The sequence below is a fragment of the Nuphar pumila genome, chromosome 9 (assembly GCF_984573655.1).
Source record: "Nuphar pumila chromosome 9, dmNupPumi1.hap1.1, whole genome shotgun sequence".
Classification (NCBI taxonomy): Eukaryota; Viridiplantae; Streptophyta; class Magnoliopsida; order Nymphaeales; family Nymphaeaceae; genus Nuphar; species Nuphar pumila.
Genome location: NC_143257.1, coordinates 113,896,296 through 113,909,273, shown reverse-complemented (window position 1 = coordinate 113,909,273; position 12,978 = coordinate 113,896,296). Strand labels below are relative to the sequence as shown.

General features: G+C 36.4%; 1 protein-coding gene across 2 annotated transcripts in view; it reads right to left on the bottom strand.

Moving 5' to 3' along the window:
• LOC149828936 (1-acyl-sn-glycerol-3-phosphate acyltransferase PLS1-like) overlaps positions 1-8,269 on the bottom strand; it is a 37,255-nt gene extending 28,986 nt beyond the window's left edge. For both annotated transcript variants that reach the window (XM_090017808.1, XM_090017807.1), the window contains exons 1-2: positions 8,049-8,269; positions 7,718-7,840 (exon numbers count right to left, since the gene is read on the bottom strand). In XM_090017808.1, coding sequence (XP_089873934.1) covers positions 7,718-7,840; positions 8,049-8,129 — 204 coding nt within the window. In that variant the 5' untranslated portion in view covers positions 8,130-8,269. The remainder of the gene's footprint in view (positions 1-7,717; positions 7,841-8,048) is intronic.
• Positions 8,270-12,978: the final 4,709 nt, after the last annotated feature.

Genomic DNA, 12,978 nt, shown 5'->3' with positions numbered 1-12,978 from the left:
CAAAAACCATAGTATGGATAAAATCAATTAACTAGAAAATTTTATTTTTCTGATCATCAAGTTTTAGTGCAATATGAGCCATTGATTTTTTATCGCTCCAAAAATACATTTAAACATGAAAGATACCTCATCTAATGCATGTTTTCTATTAAGCTTTATAAGATATATCTGTAAATTCAGACTTGAGTTACCAGAAGTGACATATAAAAGTGGGAATCATGTTTACCTAGAAGTTCGCTTTAGAAGCATGAGATGCATCACTTCCGAAACACAACGAGAATTCTTGCCCCATGCTTCCCCTTCACCATGCTTCCCCCTTTAATATTTCCTCTTGTATTCTCCCCACACTTGTCTTGTGTTTTCTTTCACGCTTCCCTGTGCTTCCACTAAATTGATAACCACGGTTCTTAGATTTTTAAGATCTTAATTCTTACACCAAATTGATAACTCCGCCTGTGTAGTTATACACTGCCGGTCCCAAGCCCGGATAAAGGAGGAGGGTTGCGGTAGGCCTGTGACAGCCAGCATAAAACTTTGTCATATCCTATGAAAATGAACCAATATGAGAATTTCGTTGGGGCGTTCCCTACTGAGCGACGCGTTGTACTCTCTAGGCCCGGAGGCAGTGATAAATGTGCAAGGGTTGCTAGGTCGTCGCCCAGAAGCGACGCGTCACACCGGCGCCCGGGTGTGGTGTCAAATAGGCAAGGGTTCCCTCACTTTGTTGGACGGGTGGGGGTAAAGAAGTTAGTCCAAGACCATAAAATTAGGTTAGCCACTTGGAACATAGGGTCTTTAACTGGTAAGTTGGTAGAGTTAGTAGATGTTATGTGTAGGAGAAAGATTGATATTTTATGTCTTCAAGAGACCAAATGGGTAGGTGAGAAAGCTAAAGTGATAGAACCTTGGGGATATAAGATTTGGTATACAGGAATAAATAGGAATAGGAATGGAGTAGGGATTGTTATGAGTCGTCAGTTTATAGATAATGTAGTTGAGGTCCGTAGGAAGGGTGATAGAATTTTACTTATTAAATTAGTATTAGGTACGGATATTATTAATATTATTAGTGTTTATGCACCTCAAGTAGGTTTAGATGATTCCATTAAGCATCAATTTTGGGAAGATTTAGATGGAGTAGTACAAGAGACATCTTATGGAGAAAAGCTTTTCATCGGCGGTGACCTTAATGGACAGGTAGGCATTAGTAGGGATGGATTTGAGAATATCCATGGAGGCTATGGTATAGGAGAAAGAAATGAAAGTGGAGAAAGGATTTTAGATTTTTGTTTGTCCTATGATATGATCTTAGCAAACACCTGGTTTAGGAAGAGGGAGTCTCACCTAGTAACATTTAAAAGTGGGGTTAATACGAGTCAGATAGATTTTTTCCTACTTAGAAAGAGAGATAGGGGTTGTTGCATCGATTGTAAGGGTATACCAGGAGAAAGTGTAGCTACACAACATAGAGTCTTAATTTTAGATCTTAGAATTAGACAATGCCGCAAAAGGGATAGACATAGGATAGATCCTAGAATTAAGTGGTGGGCACTGAAAGGAGCTAAACAAGGAATGTTTGTAGAGCAGGTAGTTAAGGAAGTTGATTGGTGTCTCGAGGAGGATTCAGAATCAATGTGGAATAAGATAGCGGGTGGTATGAGAAAAGTAGCTAAGGAGGTATTGGGTGAGTCTAAAGGCGGTGCACCACTAGGTAAGGATACATCATGGTGGAACGAGGATGTCAAATTAGCTATTAAGGTTAAAAGAGAGTGTTATAGAAATCTAAGTAAGAGTCGTGATAATGAGAATTTGGAGAAGTATATGATAGCAAAGAAGGAAGCTAAAAAAGTTGTTCGAAACGCGAGGGCTAAGGTATATAAGGAGGTTTATGACAAGTTGGATACCAAAGAAGGCGAGAAGGATATTTATAGGCTTGCAAAGATGAGAGATAGGAAATCGAAGGATTTGGGTATGGTTAGATGTATCAAAGATGAAACGCAAAGGGTTTTAGTCAAAGATGAGGAGATTAAGGAGAGATGGAAAGATTATTTTGATAAGCTATTTAATGATAGTCATGCTCAAGATCTTGGAGACTTCTCCATTCCTTTTCATGAGATAAATCGTGACTTCATGCGCAAGATTCAAAAGAAAGAAATTGCAGAGGCTTTGAAGAAAATGAAATCAAGAAGGGCAGTTGGCCCAGATGGTATGCCTATCGAGGCTTGGAAATGCTTGGGAGAGAAAGGTTTAGAATGGTTGACAAATCTTTTTAACTTGATTTGGCGAACAAATAAGATGCCTAATGAGTGGAGGAAGAGTACTTTGGTGCCTTTATATAAGAATAAGGGTGATATACAAGATTGCACAAACTATCGTGGTATAAAACTCATGAGTCATACTATGAAACTTTGGGAGAGGGTGATTGAGTCTAGGTTGAGGAAGGTTGTCATGATATCGGAGAATCAATTTGGTTTTATGCCTGGAAGATCAACTATGGAAGCTATACATCTTCTTAGACAACTTATTGAAAGATATAGAGAGAGGAACAAAGATTTGCATATGGTTTTTATTGATTTAGAGAAGGCATACGATAGAGTACCTAGGGACGTTCTCTGGTGAACAATGATGAAGAAAGGTGTTTCTCTCAAGTACATTAGTATAATTAAAGATATGTATGGAGTAGTAACCAATGTCCGCACTTGTGGAGGGGTGACAACCAATTTTCCGATAACGGTTGGGTTACATCAAGGATCTGCTTTAAGCCCTTTCCTATTTGCGATAGTGATGGATGAGCTTACGAGATCAATTCAAGAAAATATACTGTGGTGTATGTTGTTTGCTGATGATATTGTTTTGATTGATGAGTCTAGAGCTGGGGTTAATGCTAAGTTAGAATTATGGAGACAGACATTGGAAGCTAGAGGTTTTAAGTTGAGTAAGAGTAAGACTGAATATATGGAATGTCGGTTTAGTAAGCAACGAAGTAGTGATGGGAGTGTAGTGAAGCTTGGTGAGCAAGATATACCGGTGAATGATTATTTCAAATATTTGGGATCCATCATTCAAAAGTATGGAGAAATTGATGGAGATGTAAATCATAGGATAAAGGTTGGGTGGATGAAATGGAAAAGTGCTACTGGAGTGCTGTGCGATCGTAGAATGCCATTACGGTTGAAGGGAAAGTTTTATAAGACGACTATTAGACCCGCTTTACTATATGGTACGGAATGTTGGGCTGCCAAGAGACATCATATTCAAAAAATGAGTGTAGCTAAGATGCGGATGCTTAGATGGATGTGTGGAAATACAATAAAAGATAAGATTTGGAACGAAGAGATACGTAAGAAGGTAGGTGTTGCACCCATTGAAAATAAGATGCGAGAGAATCGTTTACGGTGGTTTGGACATATTCGGCGAAGGCCTAATGATGCTTCAGTTAGAAGGTTGGAGAAATGGGAAAATATATTAGTTAAAAGAGGTCGGGGTAGGCCTAGGAAGACTTGGATGGAGATGATAGGAAAGGATATGAATGCTTTGAACCTCACCGAGGACATGGCGTTGGATAGAAATGATTGGAGGAAAAGGATTCATGTGGAAGACCCAAAATGAATTTATTTTTTGGTTCATATCGCTGACCCCAATTGTTTTGGGATGAAGGCGTAGTTGTTGTTGTTGTTGTTGTAATTCTTACACCAAGATCATGAATTTTCAAGAACAGGCCATTTTATTTTGAGTTTTTTTAAAACAAAAATATTATCATATGGAGCTAAAGCTAGTATAAGGTATTATGGTTTTACATTCTTTCTTCTTTTTTTCATGTCTTCTATAGGCATCCAATAATTTTTGCTTCCATTTTTTATGTAAAATTTCACCAGTGCTGATGGTTAACTTAGTTTCATAAACAAGTAATTAAGACTGGCAATGCAATCAGAGAAAAATGAAACATACCATCAAAGGGATCTTTTGTCATTTAAAGCAATTACAAATGTTATATAGTATTGTAGTTGTATGTACTATTTTGTCTTAAGTTTATTTTAAGATTATAACTGCCCCAAAGGGGTTTGGCGTGGTGGAATGGGACCTACGCCGCTAGGCAGGTGGTCTAGATTCAAATCCCATGGGCATCACCCCTTGCACAAGCCGAAGCGTGGCGACTCCCTGGGGGCAATGGGTAAGCCCACAGAGTTTTATGCTGCCAAGACAACAACAGTAAGTATGACAGGCAAAGCCAGCGCTGCTAGGTCTTTGATCCCTACGGGTAGTTTCTCCGTGTAAATATAAAAAAAAAAAAAGTATGACTTTGTTAATTTCATATCACTAAAGTGATATACAAGGTTAAACAAGCATCCAGACCACGGTTTGATATCTTTAGCAAGGAAACTCGTTCCCTTAGTTTTGTTAGGAGTCAGTATGACTTTCTCTATTTGTGCATTAAAACTTCATTGGAATCAGAGTTAATACTTGCATATGTGGATGACATTGTTATTATGGAAACTAATTTGACCAAGATCCAATAGTTGAAGAACAAACTGCATAAGAGATTTCACATGAAGGGTGTAGGTCTACTAAGATACTTCCTAGGAATTCAGGTTGATCAGCAAGCAAATGCTCCAGTTCTCATACAGTGCAAGTATGCTATGGATATTCTGAATAGATTTGGAATGAAAGATTACAAGCCCATAGGGATGCCACTAGACTTGAGCAAGATCGAGAAATTGATGCCATTGTTGAAGTACCAAAAAGATACAAGAGTCTCACTGGAGCACTTCAATACTTGGCATTCACCAATACAGATTTGGTGGATTCGGTTAATTTGATATCTCAATTCACACGGAATTGAAACAAGAGTCACTTGGAAGTTGCAAAGAGAATATTAAGATACATTAAAGGAAATCTTGGAGATGGGTTGGTATACAGAAAACCAAGACATTGTGAGACAAAGCTCCAACTACAGTAATGGCATATTAAGTTGTTGATTGGAAAGGAAATCTAAATACAAGGAGGTCAATAACGAGGTATGTAGTGTACCTGAAGCCACATCTAGTCTCATGGTCAAGCAAGAGGCAAAGAATTGTAGCCAATCGAGCACAGAAACCGAGTATCGGGCCCATGGCTGAAGTTATAACAAATTATAACAAAAGTTTGATTAAGCACCTGCTTACTTCTCTACCTAGGAAGATCACTCCTTTACTGTGACAATCGAAGTATTGTTGCTATAGCTACAAATCCCATTCAACATGGAAAGATGAAGTATGCCAAGTTAGATCAACACTTTATCAGGAAAAAGGATGAAGATCAAGAAATACAACCCAAATTTATTCAAGGAAAAGATCAAGTGGTCAATATCTTCATCAAGCCCTTGTCTTGAAGCACAAATTGTCCATGATGCCTAGCCATATACAGTTTAAGGGGGTGCATTAAGAGTAGGTCCAAGATATTAAGTGTTTTTCTTGTGTTTTATGTATTTTGTATGTCTAGTTTGGTTATGTTATGTACATATAAATTCTTTTGTGATGGTTAGTGCAACTGTAATGTTCTAGTGTTGTTAGTATAAGGGTGTAATGGTCTTTCAAATTAAGAGAATCTTTGTTGTATTAATTGTTTTTAGTACTTAGAATAAGGTTATAATGGTCCGTCAAGTTAAAAGAGTCATTGTTGTTTTAAGTGCCTATGTAAAGAGGCACTTTGGTCAATGTTTGTAATATATCAAGGGTTAATAAAAGATCTCCAGCCCTAATGCTCATTGTGGTTGGATCCAAGAAACTTCTATCTCTAATTCTCTCTCATTCTTTCCTATCTCTATTCTCCTTCTTCTTGATTTCTTGCAAGGCACAAATCCCAATGGATGGCATGCATTTTCAGGCTAAAATTAACAGTGTCTTTGATCGACACAAAATAGTTTTTTTCTGCTTTGTTTATTACATTTTTATGCTTTCTGTTTTTTGCATTATTAAAAACACCAATGATTGTATTTTTCCTTTTTTATGTAATCTAAATTTTCTTCAAAAATGGTGGATATTTCTTCAGGATTTCCCAATAAAGAAGATATTTTTAAGTTCTCATGTGCAGACACATGCGCACATGCCAAATGACTACAACACCATCATTCAAAAGATTGTCAAGCAGAATAAACAAAAATGGATGTGTTTATCATCATCCATTCACCATAAGTCAGGCATGCCACTTGCACTCACCAGGATCTGAGTGGCACTTAAGAACCATAGGCATATAGTTTTGCACACTCAAGTACAAACCTGTTAATATAAATGATATGTAGACAGGTCAAACCAGAGTTACTGGAAGCTTCTTAGGTAGGTGGGAAGCTCGCTTCCCGAAAACTCACTTTGGAAGCGCGATACTCCTTGCTTCCGAAACTTCATGGGAATCTCGATTCCCCCACACTTCTTTTATGCTTCCCATACCCATGGTCTATGCTTCCTATATGCTTTTATCATGTTTCTTTTCATGTTTTTCAGGTATTTCCTCTCATGCTTTCACTCACTTTCCATGTAATTTCTCTAAATTGGTAACCATCATTGTTAGATTTTAACAAAAATGTAATTCTTTTACTGAAAAATCATGAAATATAAGAATGATCAATTATATTTTAATTTTTATTTGTTTCCTGTTCGATTCCTATTCAGTTACCATATTGCTTCATTTTTTATTCATATTTTGCTTTCGAATTGATACTTCGTTTCTCACTTCCTATAAATTTTAAAATGCCTTGCTTCTCGCTTGCTCTTCCCGTATGGTTTCCCGCTTCCGCTTCCTAGTTTGGCAACCTTGGGTCAAACACCGAGTTTAAGAATTGGTGGTCCTTGAAAATAAGTACAACCAAAAAGATGAACATGGGAATGGAATTTAAATATCATCCACTGGGATATGCATTTAGAGAGCTCATTCTTGGCCATGGCCAAACCTCCCCAGCTTTTAGCTGTTCAAGCAGAATGGTTTAACTTTCTTATCCAAAAGAAAGTTGCAGGAGGCCTTGTGTGTGCCCATCTTTTCACATGACTTCAGTACCAGCTGCAGACCCTAAGCATAATTGACATGAGAAGAGGATATTTACAAAGTAACAAATAAATCTGGCGATCATCTCTTCAGGTTATATGATTTAATGAGAAGATAAAATCTATCGGTACTCCTAACAAGTGAACATTCGTGCATCGCTTTCCTGATCAAATATTTAACAACCAGATCTGCACTCCAATCCTGAAATCAGTAGTGGTCTTCTGGAATCAGATTTACTGAACTGGAACCACACTGCATTTTCAGATTTGATGCACCGGATCACAGCTCAAACAGAGACCTCAAAAAAATCAAGCACAACAGATTGCAATCAGCCCGTGTAATGCAGGATCTAGCGCGAGCCGGTCCACATCGCAACTAGAGTGACTTCTCAGTGCGCTTAAGTACAGTCAGCATCTCGTTGGTGATGTTCTGATCCCTTTTTCTTCCTTGTTTTTTACTCAATTCATCATGTACATACTAATTAACGAACAGTACCAACTCCAGACTTTTCCATATAGAACCCGAACATGCCCCAACATCCAATCAAGCACCAACCAAACAAAAATGGAAACATTTCCCACTTATTTTTCATTCCACTTCTTTCACATCTCCACTATCACACAGTCTTACTAAAACTGAATGGTTACAGAGATAGCAACAATACCAACAATATTAGCAAGAATAATCGTAAGAGAGAAAGAACCTTAAGACCCGCCCACCAATCGACAAGCCAAATGAATTCCAGCCATATGAGCTCCACGACGAACCTGTTGCACCTCCTGAACAAACTCTTCGAAACGGGGCGAACCAACACGAACAGAACGGCCTTCAACCCACACAAGAAAATCACACCAATCACTCGAATCACCCACCAAAACCAGATCCCCCACAAAACCGCGAAACCAACTGAGAAAAACTCGATTACACCCCAAAAACCCGACCACCCACAAAAACATATTGCAACAAAACCATCGAATTCCCTCCGAACCAACAAATTCGATGGAAAAAAACGCGTATTTTCGAGATGGGATTACCTGGATGAGGTTGACGACGAGGCCGGAGAAGAAGAAGAGAAGCCCAATCGGCACAATGACCCCTGCAACTGGTAACCCCATCGCCACACGCTCGGAGTGCAGAGTGTACAGAGAGAGAGAGAGAGAGAGAGAGACGGGTTGATTTTAAGGGAGGGCGGGCCCCATGCTTCGTTTATGAGAGTTCGGGACAGCCTCTTTCACGCTTTTGGTCTGACGCAGAGTCTCTGTTCAGAGAGAAAGTAGGGATGGATTTTCTTCCCCTATTTCTTTTCCTTTTGTTTTATTGTTTTTTTACTTTTATTTTTATTAATTTATTTGTTTTATTTGAGATCCGGTGGACTGGTGATTAGGGTGAAGCAGAAATGTAAACGGTTCGGGTTTGGGTTCGGGTTCGGGTTTGGGTTCGGATGGGATGTGGTTAATACCAGGTTCGGCTAATAGGATGTTGGCCAAACGGATTTGAATTTGGATTTGGATTCAGATTCGGATGGTGAAAAGCTCATGCCATATTTCGGTTTTTATATGTAATCAAATTCGGAAATTAATCAAATCCTAATATTTGTCAGAATCGATAGCAACAAATCAAAACCATATTCACATTCGATTATTTTCTGATATTGTTTTGGCTCACTAAATCTTACTCAGTCGGAGTCCAATTATCCCAGATATCAGGCAAAATCCCATCTATTGATATCCCTAGGGTGAACTCTAAGTCCGGTCTTTTAGGGATTAATGAAAAGGTACATGTCATCTTGGGGAGGCTTTGATAGCCTTTGATCTTGGCAACGTACCTTTTGATTGGCCTGATGTTTAGCTTTTTTTCTTGTACTATTTTTAACTAAATTATCGCTATTCTTTTTTTTTTGACATTTTTTGGCATTATATTGTTATAAATTAGTTAGGGCTGGACTTAACTACCGGAATAAGTAGTCGAGGACTAAAGAGAGGTTCCAAAAGTCAACAAAGTGGGTGAACTAACTCATTGAGTTTCCCTTAAATTCGTACAACTAATTGGAGGACAAAGGCTCCACACACTTGGCTAGGTATGTCGGCTTAAGGTCTTTAAGTAGAAGGGTGTTATGAGTTCAATACCTATGGTTAGGGATGCACAACGAGCCAAGCTAGCTCGAGCTTGACCTTTTTAAGTTCGGCTCGAGCTCGTTTGTGAAAGTAAATGAGTCAAGCTTGTATACAAGTCCAGGCTTGATCTACATAAACAAGTCGAGCTTGTACACAAGTCCAGGCTCGATCTACATAAACGAGCCGAGCTTGATCAAGCCACTAAACTCGATAAAGCTTAAAAAGCTCGATTAGGCTCGTAAAAATAGTATGTATAAAATATATTTGCAAAAGTATAAACAACAGGTTTTTGACTTTTATTAGAAAGGCCACGATATCAAATTTGTTGCTAGTATAACTTAACGGTGAGACATTTGTACACATTTTAGAGAGGTTGGGGATCGAATCTCACCTCTTCAAAAGCAAAAAAAAAAAAAATTAACTCGAGTAAAGCTCAGCTCAGCTCGAGCTCAGAATCAAGCAGACCTAGTCTAAACAAGGTTGTTTCAGCTTGGCTTTGAGCTCGAGCCAAGCTTGAACAAGGGTTTTTCTGAGTGAGCCGAGTTTGAACAGCCTAGGCTCGGCTCATGTGCACGCCTACCTAGGGTGTGTGTTTTTTATTAGATCAAAGCCAATAAAAAACTATCCCTAGTATATAGAGAGAGTACTCGCAAAGTTTTACACCGCAAACACCAAAATAGCAATGCAGTCAACGTGGCACCTCTCGCCTATAACGATATACACTACACGAAAAAATACCTTTACCGGTATGTGCTTGTTGACATGCCACTAAAAGATAAATTTTATTGGCACTATTTTGCTTAGCGCCAGTGAAAATGAGACTTATACTGATGACAACTATTCTGCGCCAGTATACTAAATTTCTTCTGGCACACATAAAAAGTGTGCCAAAAGAAAAAAATTGGGTGCAACAAAGAGTTGCGCCAGTAAAACCACACATATTTCAAAAAATATCGAATCAATAGAAGTTTTGCGAGCCTTTCCTCCCCCCCCCCCCCCCTCTCCTTATCTCTTTGTGTTCACCAGCCACCACTAGTATAGCGACCATCAATCATCACCACTAGCATGATGACCACCCGTCTCTCCCTTTCTATCTGCTTTGCTTTGTGTGTCTCTCTCTCTCTCTTTTTCTCTCTTATCTCCCTCTCTATCTCCTTCTCTTTGTATTCATCAGCCAACACTCTCTCCCTCTCTCTCTCTTTGTATCTCTTTGCTCTCTCTGTCTCTCTCCTATATATCACCTGCCACTATCGATGCAATGCCCTACCACCACCACCATGCCAAGGTAAGTTTTTCATTTTTTTTCTATTTTTTAATTTTAGGAGTTTTTTCTTTTAATTCCTAACTTAAAATTTATTTAGTAAATTCATGCTTAATCCAATTTTTTTCCAGGTATGATTTAGATTTTTGGTGCTTTGTATTTTAATTGCTAATTTTGTAACTTATTTAGTGAATGCATACTAAATCTGTTTTTATTTCAAGTATGATTTAGATTTTAAGAGTTTTGTATTTTAATTGCTAATTTTAAAATTTATTTAGTGAATGGATGCTTAATCCAATTTTTTTTCCAACTATGGTTTAGATTTTAAAGGTTTTGTATTTTAATTGCTAATTTAAAATTTTATTTAGTGAATGCATGCTTAATCCAATTTTTTTTTCAAGTATGATTTAGATTTCTAGGGGTTTTGCATTTTAATTGCTAATTTTATAATTTATTTAGTGAATGCATGCTTAATTCGACTTTTTTCTTAGCGATATTTAGATTTTAAGGGTTTTATATTTTAATTGTTAACTTAAAAATTTATTTATTGAATGCATGCTTAATCTAATAATTTTTTTAAGTATGATTTAAATTTTAGGAATTTTGTATTTGAATTGATAATTTTATACTTTATTTAGTAGATGCATCCTAAATCACATTTTTTTTTCTCATGTATGATTTTAATTTTAGTAGTTTTGCATTTTAATTACTGATTTTATAATTTATTTAGTAAATGCATTGTAAATTTGATTTTTTTCAAGTATAATTTCGATGTTAGGGTTTTGCATTTTAATTATTAATTTTGGAATTTATTTATTGAATGCATGCTTAATTTATTTTTTTTTCAAGTATGAATTAGATTTTTGGGGTTTTGCATTTTAATTACTATTTTTTAAATGTATTTACTGAGTGCATGCTAAATCTTTTTTTATTATTATGATTTAGATTTTAAGGGTTTTATATTTTAATTGCTAAATTTATAATTTATTTAGTGAATGCATGCTAAATCTAAATTTTTTCAAGTATAATTTAGATTTTAGGGGTTTTATATATTTATTGCAAATTTATAAATTTATTTAGCGAATACATGATTAATCCATTTTTTTTCAAGTCAGATTTAAATTTTAAGGGTTTTATATTTGAATTGATAATTTTGTACTTTATTTAGTAAATGCATCCTAAATCAGTTTTTTTTTCTCATATATGATTTATATTTTAGGGGTTTTATATTATTGTATGAATGAAATGAATGAGAAGTATGATTTAGAATAAATGAAATGAATGAATGTATGAATTACTTAAAGTTAAATGAATGAATTAATGCATGTATGAGCAATTTCATTTTTCAATTTAATGTATATATAAGTATGTTCATTTGATGATAAATGAATGCTTGTAAGAGTTAGTTCATATTGAAGGCAAAAAAATGAATTTAAGCATGAAAATGTTTATTTTAGAATAATGAAATAAATGAGCAAGTTCATTTTGAATGAATGTATGAACTAATTTAAAATAATGAAATGAATGAGCAAGTTCAGTTTGAATGAATGTATGAACTAATTCATTTTTAAATGAATGAATGAATATATAAATTGATTCATTTTTAAATAAATGAATGAACATACATATGAGCATATTTATTTCTAAATAAATGATTGAATGTACGTATGAGCAAGTTTATTTTTTAATAAATAGATGAATGTATGTATGTATGGGCAGGTTTGTTTTTAATAAATGAATGTATATATGAGAAAGTTTATTTTTTAGTATATATATAAGCATGCTCTGTTGCAACCGCTATCCGCAACCCCAAAATCTATGTTGTGATACATCTCATCAATTTTGGAGGTAAAAAAAAAAAGGTTCAAGTGGAAGAAATAAGACAAAACGGCTAAATCGGGTAGGTGCAGTTTAGGTTCGATAAATGTTTCAAGTGTAGTTTTGGTCTAGAACTGAGATACTTTTGTCCAGGGGGTCTAGGGACACCTAGGAATGTGAGTGAGGGTATGGGATAAGACCTAAACTTAGGGAGAGGTAGCTGGCGATCTGGGTTTATTAGTTGAGAGAATCTAGGCATTTTAGGCACTTGACAGGATGTAATTTTGGGTTTCGAGACCTGAGAAGCTAATAAAAGCTAGTATATGGCTAAAGAAGGTTGGTAGAGGTACTTGGAAGGTCTGGAGCAAGCTGGGATGAGGTTCCTTATGTTCGGTAATGTAGACACACGATCTATGATACGAAAATGCCACTCAGCTCATCAAAAGAGCAAAACTCATAGTCCAGGCATTAGGAGAGCCCAAGCTCCAAAGAAGGGTTGGACGTCCAACCTTCATAGATTTGATATGCAGGGGTTCCAGGGAGGACTAGAGGTCATGAGAGGAGAGAGAGAGAGTTGAGAAAGAAAAAGGAGAGGGACAAAGAGAGACAACTATAGAGAGAGATGTGAACTTCAATCTTTCATTCAATAATCAAATAATTTTCTCTCAATCTTCTTTATATAGAGTGCACTAAGGTTAAGTTCTAATTAACTCACTCTTCATTTAATTTAGAAAAATCAATAACCCATCTAAGCTAGGACTGCTACTCAAT